Source organism: Schistosoma mansoni, chromosome 7 (genome assembly GCF_000237925.1).
Source record: "Schistosoma mansoni strain Puerto Rico chromosome 7, complete genome".
In the NCBI taxonomy this organism is placed as follows: Eukaryota; Metazoa; Platyhelminthes; class Trematoda; order Strigeidida; family Schistosomatidae; genus Schistosoma; species Schistosoma mansoni.
In genome coordinates, this window is record NC_031501.1 from 1445814 (window position 1) to 1466599 (window position 20786).

Below are 20786 nucleotides of genomic sequence, written 5' to 3' on the forward strand. Positions count from 1 at the left end.
GTTGGAAAATAGTTAGGGTTGGCCAAACCAAAACGTGGCATCAGTGCTTGAAGTCACTAACTTCTAGTCTGAGCCATGTTGGTAGATGCAGACCACTTGGTTGGGGTCCGTGTGACTATCGTAACCAATGGTTGGAGACTGTGGGTGACATGGCTCAGAATCGATCACAATGGCGTAGGTGTATACACTCTTTATCTTCCCTTAAACCTCGAGATTAAAATTGCTTCATATCTGTCTTCCTATACTATATCCTTATATACGATCTTTCTTTTATATATTACCACCATAGAATTGACTATTTCTATGAATCCGGTATTCATGTTGTTGTGCTAACGAGGTATGGCAACTTGGACCGATGCATATGTGTGCCTGGTCCTAAGTTGTAGCTGACTGACTGACGGGGCTCAAATACTGTGAAACTATTCGCTCTAATTTAGACGAAAGTTCTTATAAAGTATCATTTAATTGTAAATAAATTTTATTTGTTTGTTTATTGTTTCTTTGTTCAAGTTATGTACCAATGCTGGTTTCTGTTTATGTCATCCTGAATGGACTGGTAATGCTTGTGAATTACCATTAGTTATTACTAATCAATCTAATAATATCACAAATAATCAAAATGATATTTTATCAAATTCATCATTATCATCAATAGTTTCAAGTCAATCAACTATTATTATGAATCCATTGAGTTCAGAAGTTATTCATTGGATATGGGATTATTTAGAACAAATGCAAAAATCTTATGGAAATTCTCGAAATTTTCAACTGAAACGATTTAGTATGTTTTGTTTTTTTATTCATGTTTATTCACAATTACCTTATGTATTCAGTTCAATTGGTAAAATGTGTGTGTGTATATATATATATATATAGAGTCAGGGAGAGTACGAATCAGAAGGGGTTTTGTGGAGATTTAGTATTTTCATAGTTAAAAGCGTGAGTCAATTGAAGCTAGACCACCATGGAAAACTCACTGAAGACAATTGGTGAACGGTTGTTCAACTTCGTGGATCAGTTGAAGTTAGACATTAACACCGTTGGATGTCGGCCGGCTCAGTGGTCTATCGGTTAAAGGCTCTGGCTCTAGACTGGTAGGTCGTGGGTTCGAATCTCGAGAGTGCGGGATCGTGGGTGTGCACTGCTGAGGAGTCCTACAATAGGGCGAAACGGCCGTCCAGTGCTTTCAGGTTTCCCATGATGGTCTAGCTTCAATTGATTCACTCTTTCAACTATGAGAGTACGAATCGTATTTCTAGTGTGTAAGTTCATTTAGTTAAGTCGATATATAAGGAAGAGAAGTGATACTATTATCAATCTGACCTGAACATTAAGTGGATTTACAGAGTTCAAATCTGTAGTCGGTTTGGTTATGAACCAACTCATTAAAGTATAAGCCACGGCACTTTCTATAATACAATATAACCAAGTTTCGTTGTCTATTAAAAATAGGTTTTTGTACTAAGATGATATTTCACGATTTAATTTAAAGGTTGTCTAGTTCATTACTTCATTTTCTAATGAAAGTAGTCCTATCATGGTAAGGTTTTCCAATAGATTGTCCTTTGAAGAGGCTATAAACATGTGAACATACAACAATACTTCCTTATGAAATCACAGGTCTAGAAGTAAATTTGGCTAGCGAGAATAATAGTGGAGTCTAAGAGGTGCGTTTCATCCTGTTTGGGACTCGTTATCTGAGTGTACCTGAACTCAGTGTTGGATGCTTCAGTGTAAACACCCACATTTGTCGGCAGCTGCGTTCAGCTGACAAGTCCCAAATAGAACAAAAATGCTTTCTTGGCTTCTTTTATTAACCACTACCCAACTTTAATAAGGATGATTTGTTCGTTCAGTTTCTTTCACTCGGATAACAATTTTCGATGCTTTACAAAGCCTGATTTACCTCGGATCAATTCATCTTCGACTTTGAGAATAAACAACACAATTAATTCGGACGATTTATTCTATGTCATTGTGTTTGTCACTGTAGTTAGTATGACATCTCTCTGACCTTGACATTAATACAAGTAAAGTATAAACCAGATTTGTCCTTTCATTGTCTGACAACAATCAATATTTACATGCTATTAAGGTTTCGGTCAAAAAAAAATAAACAAAGCGGGAACACTAATTAGTAAACTCATATATATACGGTCGATTGCTAGAGGGGCGAATGGGTATAGTGTCTGGTTAATAGATTAGTGAATCATATTTCCTTCGTTTGATTAGTCTAGGAATGTTCGACATATATATAAACTAGAAGGCAACAACTGTTCAGTTACTCTCTATCTAGTTTTTACTCGTTCTTCAACTGAATTGTTGACATTTTTGATAAAACAAAGTCTGTTACTTGATAGATAGAACTCAATCACCATTAAAGTGTAGATAAACACGACACTGGCCAATAAACAATCAATCTAGGTATCTCAGTCTTATAGGAAGTCAGTCTGGACTTGATGAATAGCTCAGTGGCAACATCTCAGACTGTGAAACCGATTGACATGGGTTCGAATTCTACAGTGTGTTATCAATTCTCTGAGGATTCTAGTTACACTTTGTTGACGAGTGCCATCTGATATTAAGCTTAGGTTCAGAGTTTTCCCCTTCAGGTCCTTCCAACCATCTAACAATTTATGTGTAATGGATTTCTCAAAAATTAAAAGATAAACCATACTTTGCGTTCTTTCCAACCATAAAAGCTCTACTGACTTTTTTACAGTAAATAAGGACTTAAGAAAAATTTTAATAGTGATGATAAACTTCAGAAATGACTTTTTTAAGTTGTACTGAATATCCGTGATTATCAGATCAAACCAGTCGTGCCAAGTATAAACTAGTTATAGTTGATAGCAATCGATAATGGTCACTCACCATCTTCAACTGCCTGAATTATTAAAATGTTCTAATTCCAACTGAGGTACTTAAAGGTATTAGCTTATCATGAAACATGGAAGATTGTTGTATTGAATTATTTGTGGAGTGAAGTTGTGAGTGCACAATGCTGACGAGTTTCGCATTACGATAAACATAAATCCATAGTCTTCAGCAGGTGTCTAGCTGGTGTCAGTTCATTGAATAATCATCACAAACTGAAATCCATCTCGAAATTCCAAATAATTAACCAATAAACGTATTTGAATCACTATTGACCCGTATTCAAATATCAAATGAATAACACAGACAGGAACAGAACTTTCAGCCCCCCCCTTAACCCTGTAAATATAAAATTCAATCAATGAGACTTTACAACCTCTATTCACGAAAATCTCACAAATTAGTTTTAGGATTTTTCGACAAACAGTGTTAGATTTGGAAAAAAAAGGTCAAAGGTGGCTAGACTATCTACCTATTTAAGTTATAGTGATCGCTTATCTGAGATATGTAACAAAATATTTTGTCCCTCCAGTTATTTGAGTTCATGTCAATATTTAAAAAAAAAATAATCGATCGTTGAAAAAACTGTTGACAAGACACTGTATTCCTTTGTGATCCTTTATTATAAATTTTAAATAACCCCTTACTTTTTTTCAATAACTAATATCCTTTCTTGAAAAGGTTTTGTAGCCATACATTTCATTTGTAGGTTGTATTTTCTATAGATTCATCTTAATTGGTTTATCATTCGAAATTAGAGTGTGTTAGGTAGCTGTTTCGTCATAGTCACAATTGATTGATCACTGGGTGTTGATCAGTATCGTGCGTGTTAAGTCCATCTTAGTGCTGATCGAATGCTAACGATCAAGTTGCAATGTGGCCACTAGTCTAGGTGGCTCGACACTGCGTACACTATGTTGAGATAAGATGGTGGTTGGAGGTGGTCAACAGGTAACCCTGGACCCGGGTTTCGTGCTATTTGGCACTCATCAACAAGGTGTACATGTAATCTTGAGAGAACTGGTGCTCCCTGATGGACTCGATCCCGTGTCACCCGACTTCACAGTCAGAGACGCTACCACTGAGCTATTCGGGCCGCGACCAACCTCCTGTAGGACTGAAATGTAATCACAATTGGGTGATCACTGGGTGGTGATCAATGTCATGTGTGTTAAGTCCTTCTTAGTACTGATCGAATGATATCGATCGTCATAGTATTGGACTCTCTAAGACTTTTAGTTCTCGTAATGAACACTTAACCGTTATAACAACTAGATCTAATAATATAATTTAATATTTGATCAATTCACAATATTGCATGGTAATCACTCAATCCCACTTATAACAACTGTTTCACTCCAAAAATGATTGAATTCTACCTGTCACGACCATCCAATAGAACTTTGAGAATAGCTTGCAGCAAGTCAAAAGTTGGCTAGCTTATTTGATAGGGTTTTGTGGAGATTGGTTTTATTTATAGGTTGTATTTGTCACAGATATCTTTCTTATTTATGGTATAATAGTTTACATTTATGATATTTCATTTAGTATATATTAACGTTGTTTTCTACAGTAAGAAATCTCAAGCTAAATGCCTAAAAATCAATTACCTTTCTATCTAGTTCTATTCCTCTTCCTATATTAATATCTTATGTCAAGTGATAACTTGAACCGATACATATTTCTTCCTAGTTCTGATTTGGGTCAATTAATTATTGTACAGAACTCTACATTGTTCTAACTTTGTCATTGATGGAAAAGATGTAGACAATGATATTTTTTAGATATTATTCTTGTTTTCAGTCATTATAAGTAGTTATTATTATATATAGTTGAGATCGTGAGTCAATTGAAGCTAGACCACCATGAAAAACCTCGAAGCACTGGACGGCCGTTTCGCCCTATTGTAGGACTCCTCAGCAGTGCACACTCACGATCCCGCCTCTCGAGACTCTAACCCAAGACCTATCAGTCTCGTGCGCGAGCGCTTAACCACTAGACCACTGAGCCGGCCGTCATCTAACGGTGTTAATATCTAGCTTCAAGCAATCCACGAAATTGAGCAACCATTGACCAATGTCTTCAGTGAGTTGATATCTCCCAACAGACCTGGTTGGGTGCCAGCTCAGTGATCTGGTGGTTAAGCGCTCGTGCACCAGACTGATAGGTCCTGGGTTCGAATCTCGTGAGTGCGGGATCGTGGATGCACACTGCTTAGGAGTCCCACAATAGGATGAAACGGCCATCCAGTGCTCCGAGGTTTTCCATGGTGGTCTAGCTTCAATTGACTCATGATTTCAACTATATGAAATTACTAAAATCCCAACAAAACCCCATTCTGATAGTTATTATTACAATTAGTTTTTTTTACTGAACATAGGATTATGCAAACTGATAACTGTTATCTAAGTATCTTTTCTCGTGGTTAGCTTATTTCAATCATGTTAGACAATTGAGAATAATTGACATGGTTTTTGCACTGGTTTGAAGTCATTAACAATTAAATGTATTTACCGGTTTTTAAGCCAACTGATACCGCCCATACTCTCAGAGATCTGGACAACCACGTTAGAATGAAGTTATCATTAAATACCTAGTTGTTTAAGTCATGAATTGTTGGAAAGAGCTGATCGATAGGAACTGATATTGGTTTAACCATGAAGATAAATGCTTCGACATATCGGCCTATTTTTTGTTTAATGTTACATAATCAAAATCTATGAATTATTTAACTGTTAATCAACTTTTTGGTTTCTCTATTCATCGTTACATCAGGTCATAACAATAACAATAATGGTGAGAATTATAAAGCTCCATTGAATACGTTGTATTTAGTTTGTATACTTGGAGTTGTTGTTGGTGGTGTATTTCTATTTCTGGCAATTTTTATGTTTATTTACAGGTTAGTTGATTATATTTATGTGTTTGCATTTTACTAGTAAACTCAAATGATCAAGGAAAAATTGATTGGTCTTGTTCAGGAAATCCATGTTTTTTTGTCCCTACTTGTCTGTTAACTGTGAATAATTGTAAGAAGTTCATGACAGTGAAGTAGGGGGGGGGCAACTTAGTGATTAATTTACACAACTTTCAACAATCCAAGTAGCATATTCAAGTTACGTTTTAACTAATTCATTTCGGATAGCCGACTAGTATCACCAGTTAGATATTTAGGACTAGTTGGCAGGAGCTTCTATTCAACCTAAGTTTCGTACTAGTTAACGCATGTCACCAAGACACACCTATAATTTTCGAAAAACTGGGGCTATCTGGTGAATTCGAATCCGCATCATACAGCTTCACAGTCCGAGACGTTATCGCTAAGCTATTTGAGTTACCATGGGAAGGAAATTCTTTATCAAACGTCTTGATAAAAGTCTCATTTAAGATACAGTACATAGTTTTATAAACAAGTAGGTATCGACGGTTACATTTCCCCCACCTTAACTAAAGGAAGTTTAGTCGACTTCAATGATGATTTGAATGGATTGTCTAATTTTCTTTCATAATAACGATATAGTCAATTTACAATTATGAGCAATTGCAACGCGATAACCACGAGTACTATCTTTCTGATTTGTTTATCCATATGGACTTAGCCTTTTTTATTGATTGTCACTAATTGTAGTCTGAAAACTTTTGTGTCTCAAGGTCATGTTGTGCTAACATAAATATGAAGTTGTTCCGCTTTGATTTTGTCTTCGTTAAACATCAAGTTTTTCCGTACAATCCCGCCTTCTTTTTGTGTTCAATCTCTGGAGATTATTGTTTCAGTGTTGTATAGCATTGAGTTCACAATAGATCTTATTCGTATAGGAATAATTCCGGTCATCTGTAATTAACAAATTAGTGTTGGGTTCAACTGAACCCCCAACTGGTCGTGATCGTTTTCTACAATATTTAACAACAGTCATTTCAACCACATTAATTTTCAAACAGCCACGGAGGTCCTAATCACTTCCTTCTCGCGAAGGGGGTGCTTGTGAAGTTGAGAGGAATAAAAACGGATGTCTGGTACACAACCCGGGTTGTTAGGTACAAAGGATCCATCTGAGGAAGTTGAAAAACCCTTATTCCAGATCATTGGTAGACATAGGCATTACGATCCTCATGGAACAAATAGCATATGAATCCAGTGTTCATCGCTAGCTACCATGAGACCGCATCTCTTAATGTTGCTCCACTTTCTTATGGATTAAACATCTAGGCCAAGGGCTCAAGTAGTGGCTCCATTAGAAAACCACTTGCTTCAGTTTGGGCACCCGGACAATATCCCAGCCTACACATAAATGGAATGATTTGTGTGTTGCTTATATTTTTTGGTGCCTCTTTTCACTAATGCTAGTATGTTTAAATAAATCAATAAATAACTTCTCATAATCATCCTTCCTTATTCTCACATCTTTTTACATGGACTGTATGCTATAACTTATTGAAATGTCCAAAATAACCATAGTTAAACACTCCATTAAACAACTGATGGGTCTGGCTCCGATTTTCCTGATGGAGTTATGGTTGCTCACTACTGAGAAACCCTTCAGTACGAGAGAATGATTATCCTTTATTCCCCAGTTTTCAATGTTACCTAATGTGAGATCAGTCTGTAACCGACGTAGATTATTATTATTAACGTCTGTCTAAACGTTCTAATAGTTTTCTACTGTTTGTTTTTTTTTCCTATTCCAAACAAAATTTCAATTTTCTGCTAACATTACATATTTAGACGACGGGGTCGATCTAATATTTTCAACAAATCTTATTATAATAATCACAATCATCGAAAGTTTTGTGCATTTAGTAGGAATGGTTGTAGGCGTCGTCGTTGCTGTAGAATTAATCAAAGAAATACTGATCTATTATCACCAAGATCTATTAAACATAATGGTGCTTCATTACGTTTATTTAATACTATTGATTCAAATTCAACCGAATGTCAAGAATTACAAAGTTCTATGTATGATCGATCTACTGTCGGTGTTGGAGGTGGTAGTTGTAGTAGTCATGATAAATCAGGATATGATAGACATAATCGTTTACATCATGATAATAATCAAAATGGTGATAACCAAGATGAAGAATGTTCACGACGTGTTCGTAGTCGAACTGGTAATAGTCGTAATAAAGATTTAGAATGTCATAATCATCATCGTCGTCATCATCATCATCATCACCATCATTCAGTACATAACAATGAAAGTAAACATCGACGTAAACAACATAATCGTAATGGTAGTAGTAGTAATAGTCATGGATTAAAAGATAAAGAAGAATTATCAAGAAAAAAGAAACTTGATCGTAAGCATAAATCATCTAGTCGAACTAGTGCACCTGGTAGTAGTGATATTAAACTCCTGGATTCAATTGAAGGACAATATGGGATTAATTTCTCTGACACCGAACTAACTTATAAACATTCAAGTAGTAATAATAATAATACGGATTATCATAATCATGAAGATTTAAATAATAGTATGGATAATAATAATAATACGGATTATCATAATCATGAAGATTTAAATAATAGTATGGATAGAATAATTAAATTTGGCAGTATGCCTTCATATAAGTAAGTTATAGTTTCTTTTTTGTCCAAATGTATTCCGATAGTATTATTTGTTTTTTTCTAAAGGGTGATCACTCTCAAATTCAACTACCTCCATAAACTTATACTGGTAATTATCATATGTGCACCCACTAGTGACTAACTTCGAGAGGAAGTTCCTTGGAGTTCTAACGAGAAACCGTGACCATTGGAGTTTAGTTTTGTCGAATGTCAAGAAGTTATCTACTGAAGACAAGGGCAGATGATCACACAGTATCATAGATTGATTGAAGTTAGACTTGTAAATGATTGGATTTCATCTCAGTGGTTTAAAGGTTAAGCGTTCGTGTGCGAGACCAAAAGTTCTGGATTCGATACTATATTGAAGGGGTTGTAGAGTCTCATACTAGGGTGAAACAGTCATGCAATGTTTTCAGATTTTCAGTGATTGCCTAATTTAGATTGTTTCGTAGTTTCACTGGAGTTCTACTATTTCCACTAAGCTATACTAGTAATCATCAAATCTGTGAACTATATTTACTGGCTTTTTTTTGGCTATTTATATTCGTTAAATATTGCGATCTACTGCCTCCCTTGATAGAGGTGGTTTTAGCTGACGTATGAGTTCGTACAAATCACTCGGCTCAGACAAACTAAAACGTTATATTAGTTCATGAAACCATTAACTGTTGGTATTATGGTAGATATTGCAGACTACATGGTCAAGGTACACGTGATAACTGTAATGAGTAGTGCTTGAAGATGTCAGGTAACTTGGCTTAGATACATTCACTCTTTATCTTAATTTATATCTGGACTTTGAGCGTTCCTCTATAATAACTCTTCACTCAATCCTTCACACTATCATCACTGTCATAAGTAAGATTAAGTGTCGAAGATCTAACTGGGATCGATACAGTGTGCTAAGAGTGCATTCATCAATTCACCCATTTTTGTGTGGAATTGTACCACGCTAATATTAAATTGTTAATTACGTTAGGTTGCTCTCTTTAATTAATGAACTTTTTTAAAGTTACACGTAATTTGAATATGACTTCATCGTGATCTGTGACGTCAGAAAAGTACTAACGATATCTTGCTTTCAATCCAAGAACTGATACTAATCGGACGTCGCATTTGTTTCAAACATAACGAAGAGTGAATATTTAGTCAATACACATATGTTCAAATTTGAAATCAGACCGATTTTTCAAGGGTTGCCATTCTTGGACTCAAGTTAAGCGTTGGATAATTATTGAAGTTGTGCTGATATGATGTAACAACTTGAACTGAAACACATATATGCCACAGCTTCTACATTGCTTATGACTGACTAATTGACTATTAACGAAAAGATTTCCTCTCTGCTCTTCTATTTGCAATGTTTCCATAATTGACCGAAAAAAAATCTCACTAGAACCATCTTGGTTAACAGAAAAAAAGTTGTTTAATTCAAAGGATAATTGTCTCACTTTCGAAGCCCTCTCGACATTGTTGGCTTCACATAAACCATTACTTCCTATCCTAAAGCATTTAGAATTGAATCTTTTTTCCATCTGGAAATTAATCACTAATGCTCACTAGTGACTGACTTCAAGAGATATTTCCTGGAGTTCTAGTGAGAAGCAGCGACCAGTAGAGTTCAACCAGGTCTGTTGTGAGATATCAACTCACTGAAGACATTGGTGAATGGTTGCTCAAACATCGTGAATTAGTTGAAGTTAGACATTAACACCGTTGGATGCCGGCTCAGTGAAATTCATTTCTCATTATAATCATGTTCATCAAAATCATTTCATACACAAGGACTCTTGTCTACTTCTCTCTTATTTTCCTTTTCTCTTCTTTCTAATATTGGTGTGCTAATCTTTTGTTTCAGAGAAGATAAAATAAAACAATTGAAACGAACAGCTGATACACTTCCACCTTTTAAATCATTAAAAAATGGACAATCAATGAGTACAAGTGAAAATACTGTTTATCTAACAGATTCAACAGATATAACTATTAATTTACCAAATTCTGATTTAAAAAATCAAGCTAATTTAAATGTACCAATTTGTGGTACATACACATCTTCACTTATTGAATCTAATGGTGGTGGTAATACACACAATATTAATCAAAAATCTACAGTATGTTGTGGATCAGTTAGTGTAACGTCACCACTAATAACTGCTATTACACCATCAGTATCATCATCATCTACTGTACCTCCGTTATTTCCATTTTATTCAACTGCATACTCAAAATCAGTTTCACCTATGGCTTATTTACCAACTGATGATTTAACTACTCAAACTACATTGCCTAATTCCAATCAAAATTCATTATTATTACACAATGTAACAACAGCTGCATTGGTTGGTGCAGGTCGAGCTGGAGCTAATGCTGCTGCTGCGGTGGCGGCGGCAGCTGCTGCAAACCCCACAGCAGCAGAAGTAATTACAACAGCATCAACGACAGTCATATCTAGTGGAACATTAGATGTTATGTCGTCTAGTAATAATGATATGTTAATTGATACTTGTTCAACAACAGTTTCTCCGGTAGATACTTCAAAGGATGTAATGAATGATGTAAGTATAAGAAATACACTTATGTTTTATTTTTCTTAATGATCAACATTACCACCATCCCGATAGTGTATGGTCTGTTCAATAAATATGTGAACTAGGATGTTATTATCAATTATCATAATTATGAAGTTGATAATTCAACTCTTAGTCGCACTAATGAGATATTACATTTGACAGTAAGGAGTTATGAAAATTGTTAACTTTCATTGAAATCATGGCTCGATCTAAATTAGATGACCATTGCAATCCGTGGATGGCTGTCTGGTTTTGGGTTCGACTCCTGTATGCAGGGTCGTGGATGCATACATCTAAGGAGTGCCTAATTAGAACGAAACGGCCGTTTAGTGCTTAAAAGTTTTCAGTGGTGGTCTAACTTAAATCGATTCATGATTTCAAAAAATGTTATATTTGAGCTTTTTTGATGAGTGGATAATCATTGTAAAGTCTTTGAGTGCATAAAATACTTAACTTTATCATTATGATGTTTAATGTATTAACTTTCAAATCAGTTGTTTAAATTCTCTAGAAATTATTACCATTCTCAACATCAATTAAATTATAGTTAACTTTAATCACTTAGTGTTACAAGACGCAGCGATGATTTAGCGGTTAAAAGACCTTATTTTCAAACTCTGGCTTTTAAGTTCGAATCCTACCCACTTCAGCTACTCTATCTTTGAAAGTTAGTTATTCTTTGATGGTGGAATTTGATATTAGTGACAAGGTAATATAGAGTGCTTTTAGAAGTGCAAGGGTGGTAGCCACTCCTTGGTTCCCCACATCGTAAAATGTTTCTCCTCAAGGTATCTGAAAAGGAAACTAGTTATTTTCGAGCGTGACCACGGAGCATAAGAGACAACGGTTTGAGTTCAGTTCCAACCAATATAGCTATGTTGGGTCATTACAATATTGAAATCAAAACATTATATCAAGGCAGAAGCTACAATCGTGAGTCGGTTAGTATCAACGATATATGGCTTCAATTTGACCATAAAAACCTATATTTGATAAGTGATTTATAATACTAAACTACTGTATCCAACCTAAGTAGTTGTAATGTTAAAATTTTACTTGTTCTCAGTATAAGTTTCATTTTGAATCTACATTATGGATTACGACTGTTTATTTATTCATTTGTTATTGTTATCTCATAGACACAGTTTAACATCATAATGGAGAATTCGTGGCGTCAACCAGAGAAAGGCATTTTAAAGAATAAAAATGAAGGCGGCAGTTACAATGTGAGTAATTCTTCATCGATCAACACTGCCACTAATCGTCGACATCATAGAAGATCTTCATCATCAATTAATCATAAAAAACATCATCATCATCGTCATAGATCACCATCATCATCGAGAGCAACTGGTAGTCATCATCGATCCAGGCATAAACATTCAAAATCATCACGTCATCATCATCATACTAGTACTAATACTATGGATAATAATGATGCCGGTATCATGAAAAGAAATGATTCATTCTCTGATTGTTCTTGTCATTTACATGAAAATGAGAAAAAGTTGAGAAAACATCATAATCGTAGTCGGAGATTATCTCGACAGGGCAATAATACAGTAACTAGTCGTTCAAACAGTGTAAATGACGGAAGTTCACACTTAGAATTTTGTTCAGTGTTAAATGATATTAATGGTAATGATGATAGAAGCCCAAGTGGTAGTTCATCTATATCAAGTCATGGTTTAGAATTTTTATCAAGTCATTCATCATCATCGTCATCATCATCTTCATTATGTGGAACACTAGCTACATCTTCATCCTCATCATCATCTTCTACATCATCATCATTTACTGATTTAGATCCTCATTGTCATCGTCATTCACATTCTAATCCTCATTGTCACAAAGATCATGATAATAATAATAATGATGATGATGTACAAAGTTTGAGTTCATCATTTACTTCGTCTACTACAAGTACCTGTTCAACTGCTTTAGAAGTTAATGTAATCAAATGTAATAATTCACAACAACAACAAAATGTTGATCCTACAACACCAGATCATAATCGTTCAAAACGACTTGATATTATAAATAATAAATCGAATCGTTTAAATCAACAATTAAAAAAAAATTGTTCTGAGAATAATCAAACTATTCAATGTGTTAATAATGATAATAATATTGGAACCGATTCTATTAATATTGAAAGAGAGGTTTGTTTGTTTGTTTTTCCTTAGTTAATATAAATAATTAGATTGAGATAATGAATAGATTCAGTTAGTTAGTTAGTTAGTCAGTCACAATATGGAATCTGGTACGTATGTACTCCGATCCAACTTACCGTAATCCGTTAGCACAGTGAGATGAAATTATCTGACTGAATTCCGGCCGAGAGTGGTGAGAGTCCGCTCTCCCTCTCCAAATGCTCTCCTAGCCACGCGTATACAGCATCTGCCAGAGAAGTCCTACTCATTGCCTTCTCGCATCACGGGTGTTGTTTACCGAATTAAGAGGACGAAAAGCGAATATCTGGAGCTTTAACCGCGTTGGTGGACACGGAGGGTCCACCTAGGGGAGTTGGAAAACCCTGATTCCAAACCACTGGTGCACATGGGCTCCAGTATCCTGAGGGAACAAATGTCGTATGAATCAATCGTTGGTCACCGGCTACCGTAGAACTGCATCTCCACGATGCTCCACTGCCTTGTGGTTGTCAAGAGAGGTATCGACCTTTTGACTTCCGGCGAATCTCGGCTTTCATCACAAGGCGTCATAATCCTTCTAAATGAAGATCGTTCAAATCTCAGGGCTGACTTTAAGTGGTCTAAATGACTTTCTGGTCATCTTTTTTTTTTAACAAGGTTGTTTTCTACAGAATGGGGTTTCTAACCTTATTTCAACCCTCCTCTTTTTTCCGGCTTTTGCACCGGTGGCAATTCTAGAAGGGTTCCATCGTTGAATCAACTTCTCCCCCCATTATATATATATATATATATATATATATATATATATATATCTTACGGTTATTCTCTACGGTAATACTGATATTGACAATGTGATTTTGATCAATTAATACTCTGCTGTTTATGTGAAAAGATTTAAGTACATGGTCTGTCCAACAAATACACCAGCTGAACTACGAAGATTACCTATAAGTGTTATTAACTCCATGGGAAAATTATGAGATGTTGAGGACTGTTTATGTAAAATATACATTGAGATTGTTTCTCAATCAGTGAATTTCAAATCATAACTATAGATAAGGCTAAGTTTTTCTAACCAACACACAAATACCCTGGTACGGCTAAGGGTGGGAAGAGTCTGTTCTCCCTCTCGGAATGAGCACACATATACAGCCACTGCCAGGGGAGTCTTACTCTCTGCCTTCTAGCGGTGGGGTTGTTTACGAAGTTGAGAGAACAAAGAGTGAATGTCTGATGCTTTAACCCGGTCGGTGGATAAGGAGGATCCACCTAGGAGAGTTGAAAAACCCTGATTCTAAATCAATGGTTACATGGGTTCCGGGATTCTAAGGGAAAAAACTGGCGTATGAACCTGTTAATGGTCATCGGTTACCATGGGACCTCATTACCTACCGTTACTCCACTGCTTTGTGGATTAGGTCAAAGCTCGGAGAGTGACCTCTTAATTAGACCACCTGCTTTGGTTCAGGCGCTCGGGTAATATTCCAGCCCTCACACAAATCGAATGATTAATTGTGGCACGTATATATTTGGTACCTCCTTGTAACATTGTTTATGTGTCTCAATCAAATAAATTTTTGACTTATGAACGATCAACAACGTATCGATGAAAATAAAAGGAATATGAGAATTAATATCTATAGACATTCCACACTAAATTTCTAGAACCATTACTTAAAACAGTCATAAAATATATAGATAAAATAGTTAAAATTATTTATTTATTATGTATCTTTCATGTTATAGGACCAACGGAGTTCTCATAGACACAGTCGTAAACATCATCGTCGCCATTGTCGATATCGTAAACACCATGGACATCATAAACGTCATGGTGAATCTAATCAAGAAATCTCTGGAACAATTAATCTTGCCGGTGAATCATTAGGATCGTCTTCTAGTACAACTAATAATTGTCATTCTGGAATTTCCGAAGCATCTTCATCATCTTCTGGGCTAACGACAGTTTCTTATCATCGTCGACGTTCAAGAACACGAAGTATAACGGATGAAGATTGTACAACTTCCGGTTCGCGAAGAAGTAGTCCTTTACCACCCGCTCCAACAATATTATGTAATGTAGGCCAGCAAACTGATGAGTTGAGTTTATTGAAAGTAGCTGGTCTTACAATATCGTCTAAAACTGGTAAGTTACCTACAATTGATTTATCATATGTCTGTACTCTGATTTAACTGCTCACTTCAACTCTAAATCTACTTCTACCATATTTGTAGATATTTATCCAAATAAGTTCAGTAACTGATTAAAAAATGGTTATCTTACAAAATTGACGTTACTGTATACTTCAATCTATACCAATCAAACAGTTATTTTATTTTACAGTTATAATCAATTATTGAATAACAGCCAGCATCTAATGGTGTTAATGTCTAACTTCAACGAGTCTAGTGCTCTAGAGGCTAAGCGTACGCGCGCGAAACCGAGAGTACTGGGTTCGAGTCTCGCGTGAGGGATCATAGATGCTCACTGCTAAGGTGTCCCATACTAGGACGAAAGGGTTGTGCAGTGCTTCCAGGTTTTCAATTGTGGTCTAACATTGATCAGTTCATGATCTCAATTAAAAACTCAACAGTTCCCACAATCCTTTACTGATATTTTACAATTATATTTAATGCTTCAATAACAGTCGGCTAATAGTTGAAACACATTCATCTTTCAACTATTAGATAACATTTTAAAACTCATCCCACTCCCGAAAAAAACACTTCAGTTCTATCAGCAGCTGGTTGTAATTACTAACTATCATGCATAAACGGTATGGCTCAAAAGTAAATACATATGCATGTACTTGGTAAGTAAGTATACACAATATGTTATATTATGTACATTTTATGATTAATATTGCGCTGAAAGTTATTCACAATGCCTTATATTATTGAAATGAATCATTTGTTACTTTTGTTAGCATTACTAGTAGTATTACTACCTCGGATAGTTCAGATCATGAACTTAACTTAGTTATATAACCACTGAAAACCAGGATGCATTGAACAACTGCTTCTTACTAGCACGGGACTCCTGAGCATTACGCATCTATGACTCTTCCTAAGAAGATCGAACTAAAGAATATCAGGTTTCATCGGTCCAAGTTGCCACATCACTTTAACTCAGAGATGAAATTAGTCAAACGAATTCAAGATTAGTAGAAGTACTAACATTATCAACCGTGTTCACAGTGATTGCTTAGCCTTTATACCCCTGAGTTGAGATGTAAACCATCGGATCCCAACTCAATTGTCAAAATGTTATGCGCCCGACATGAGATCTAAATATCCTAAGTTTGAACCTCATCCTCAAGTGAACCGCTCAATGTACAGTCCTGGGAATTCCCCTACTAGTACGAAACAGCTGTGTCCAGTAATTCATGGTTTTGTACAATTATCTAACTAAGGTCGCTCCGCAGTGTAAACCATGGAATTTTCCAATCTCTACGAATCCTTTGTTTTCATTATACTTACATGAATTTTTTTTTTTGTGTGAATGGGTGTATTTACACTCCTATATTTATTGTTTTGTATTCTTACTTTGAAGGTGCTAATTCTGAGTCAGCGAAGAATAATAATAACAATAATAACACGAGTCATAATGAAAATCGTAAATCTTATTTAGATTCTGAAGGTGAATGGGAAGAAGTTGAATGTAATGAATCAGGTTGTGAAGAATGTCAAAATTCAATTCACACAACAACAACGACTACTACTACTACTGATAAAAGTATTAGTAGTCTTGGAAATAACCAATCGAAACATATAACAACTACATCACCTCCTATCCTTTCTTCACCTTCTTGTCACCCAACTATTTTTTTACAAAATAGAACGAATCAATTACATTCAACATCATCGAATAATTTCAATCCATTATGTGTAACGTTAAATAACCAACAACAACCATTGTATAATCTATCAACTCCACCGGCTAATTCATCATTATCAATAATCAATAGTAAACAACAGTCGAATTCGACTAATTCATCGTTAGGTTCATCGAAAACATCACGATCTGCTGGTGGATTTAGTAGCAGTGGTGGAAGTACTGGTTTAGCAAATTTATCATCTCCACCACCACTTCCTCCATCATTTTTATCGACCACTAACACCATCACTACTACTACCACTACGAATAATAATAACAGTGATAATAGTAATCATTCGAATGTAATATGTATGCCATTACAACAATACCAACAATCACAGTTATCAGGAATGAAACAACAACAACAACCTATCGGTATGATGATCAACAATAATCAAACGAAATTTAATTCAGGTAAATTCAGTTTAAGTTCAATTATGAACATAAACACTGAATGAAATATTATTCATAATTTTAATAGTTGAGATCATGAATCAATTGAAGCTAGAGCACCATGGTGTAATAAACCTGGAAGCACTGGATGGCCGTTTCGTTCTATTGTGGAACTCCTCAACAATGATCTCAACTATTAAAATTACTATAATATCCACAAAACCCCTTCTGATATTAAATATTATTCAGTTGACAAATTTTAACTCGGAAGAAATGCTCATATTGAATTCTACTGTTTAACTATGTTTAATATTTTTTAAATCTACTAATTATTAAGTTTATTTATTTGAATACAATGAATAATTGATAGATAGATAAATAAGATAGATAAATTAGTCTGTCCGGAAGCTAGAATAACCCATATGAACTTGATATGATAATAGACACTACAATATATTTGTACAAAATCAGAGTAGACAACAAAAAGAACTAGTTTCGGATAAAGAGAAAAGTTGACAGCTATGAAATAGTAACAATAGAATAGAGTTAATTATCTCATATCAACACGAAAGTGTGGAGGAAGTTACTATTCAGTTATTGAGTTATACTGGATGTATTCGATTATAACCCAACTGACTGCACATGTTTGGATTCCTAGTAAAAATTAATGAATAAAATCCGAGAGAAATTTTGTAATCCACAATAAACTATGGTTAATTGAAAAGAAATAAAATTTGGCATCGAATAAAATAAATTCAGATGAGAAAGGAAACTGATTATTGTATGCACCAGTGTCGTTTTATTGCTTGAATCTTAGCTTGGTCACCATCAAAAAAGAGGAAAAATTAGATATCTGTTTTGTCTTGCCTACATACAAATCTACTAGAGAGGTTCAAACCCGGGACTTTCGGTCTCGAATGTCGATGCTTAACCTATAGCCCACTGAGTCAGCATGCTATAGTATACATATCTAACATAAATCAACTCGCGATATTGCGCGACCGTCTTCAAACCTCTAATATGTAAAACTATCTCACCCGGCATAGTTGAACATCACTGACCACGGCTTACCACTAGAACTCCAGGAATTAGATCTTAAGGTTAGTCACTAATGAGTACAGGATTATTATTCGTGTCATAGAGATTGTAGAATTCCCATACTTTAAATTAGTGGTCTAGTGGTTAAGCGTTCGAGCACTAGATCAAAGGTCCTAGGTTTGATCCCCTTTGGCACATTCGTGGATTCGGACTGTTGGACAGTCCCTGACTAGGATAGAAAAAAACTATCTAGTGCTTCCTAGTTTCCAATGGTAGTCTAACAGAACTCTTTCTAACTTTTTCTATTGGCGTAAGATAGCCTCTTTTTATTTTTTATATATTTCTTTAACTACTCATAAGTAGTAGCAAGCAAAATATACATCTAAATCTAATAGATGTTGGACTTTCCCTCAACTGAGTAAATTTATCTCTTTTGTTTATGGATTGAGTTTTTCAATAGAAACAAACATTGCTTAAATGCAAAAAGAACTTTAAAAAACATTGGTCTGTTGAAAGCCGACATTATTGTAAATAAAACCTGTGATTATGGTCATAGATTTTATTGAATATCAATTCCGAATATATAAGTAGATTATATATAGTTTTAAATTCAATAGCGTAAAGCACTTGAGGTCACTTGAAGTCATTCAGCTGTTTGGTTTCTTTGAAGGTTAATATACAAGTGTACATAGATAATAAATGACTATACAGCATTAATGTAAAGAATTTGTGGAGATTGTAGTATCCTTACGGTCGAAATCACGAAGTGATGTTTGCTAGATCACGATTTAAACCTGAAAACACTAGACAGCCATTTCGCACTCCTGTAGGACTCCTCGGCTGTGCCCACCCGCTACCTTGGACGTGTGAATCAAACCCAGAAACCTCGGTCTTGGTGGTGATCGGCTCATGATTCCAATGAAACTCAACAGTTTCCGCAATCTCATATTCACCGTTGTCTGTATATTTATCTACCACAGGCAATGAATGAAAGGTGGTGCAGGATCATGGATTGATTGAAGTTAGACATTAACACATTTGGATGCTGGTTCAGTGGTCTAGAGTTAAGCGTTCACGCGCGGAACCGAGGGCCCTGGAATCGATTCCTGGTTGTGAGGTAGTGGATGCTCACTGTTGAGGAGTCCCATGCTAGGACGAAATGTCCATCTTGTGCTTCTTAGTTACATAATAACCAATAATTAGTTTAGGTTAAAAAATATATCATATTGAAGGTGATAAACTGAACAATAAGAGCGGTTGACCCAGTATGGATAAGCACAAAATTGACCTAGTTCAATATGACCAGATAGATAGAAAATGTATCAAGTTGTAAAACAATAGTCCGTACACAACTAATCTATGATAATACAAGGGGGAAGATTGTTCAGTAAAAAAACTAGTCTCTAATAAGTAACATAAGTTTTCTGGAAAAGAAATATCATATCCGTTCAATTTCTTACTAAAAGTTTTACATTTTTGTAATTTTTTTTGGTCTCATTTTCCCTTACTTTACTATTCAACTATATATCCATCTATACATGTATAGAAGAATATACTGGTCAACATAGTGAACCAGAAGTTGATGCTCATTTGAATATTGGATCAATAATAAATCGTCAAATAAATGAACAACAAAATTTAGTAAATAAATTACAAACTGATCCTAATCATCATCATCAGCAGCAGCATTATAATCCATTTTATCTACCATCAAAATCATCTGTAAAACATTCATATGCTCAATCATCAGATTCACAATCTCAATTAAATAACTTATTATTACATCAACAAGCCAAGTTATCAATTCAAAATAATAATAATAATAACAAGCCGCCTAATTCTTTACAATTATTCACTTCACCTGAAATCATTCATCGAGGTGTTAATAATATGACAAACAATAGGTCTGTATATGATTCAAGTCTTCAAATGATAGATAATAATAATAATACTCATAATAATATACAAGGTGAGCTAGTTTCCTTTAAACCGATAATAAGAAGTTATTATATCAAAATTAATTTAACTAACGCACTGATGTACTAGGTTTCTGACGGGAGATAATTTAGAAAATTCCTCGTAAAAGAGCCTAAAAGGTCCCAGAAAACACTGGGGAACATTTTATCCGATCAGCGTTCAGGAGAAGTTTCTTACAAACATTTAGAATATGAAGAGTCACGTGTCCACCAACCCGTTTAAAGCGCCGGACATTCGCTTTTCTTCCTCTCAATTTCGTAAACAACACCCGTGGTGCGAGAAGGCAGTGAGTAGGACTTCCCTGTCAGAGGCTATATATTCGCGTGGCCATGTGA

General features: G+C 35.1%; 1 protein-coding gene across 1 annotated transcript in view; it reads left to right on the top strand.

Annotated features, from left to right (window-relative positions):
- Window positions 1–20786, top strand: part of Smp_127740 — a gene marked incomplete at both ends in the record, with an annotated part of 76368 nt that overhangs the window by 50169 nt on the left and 5413 nt on the right. The window contains 8 exons of the mRNA XM_018798587.1: window positions 511–781; window positions 5653–5779; window positions 7601–8443; window positions 10299–10998; window positions 12153–13175; window positions 14913–15312; window positions 16720–17457; window positions 20021–20443. Of these exons, the coding sequence (XP_018653514.1) occupies window positions 511–781; window positions 5653–5779; window positions 7601–8443; window positions 10299–10998; window positions 12153–13175; window positions 14913–15312; window positions 16720–17457; window positions 20021–20443 (4525 nt within the window). The remainder of the gene's footprint in view (window positions 1–510; window positions 782–5652; window positions 5780–7600; window positions 8444–10298; window positions 10999–12152; window positions 13176–14912; window positions 15313–16719; window positions 17458–20020; window positions 20444–20786) is intronic.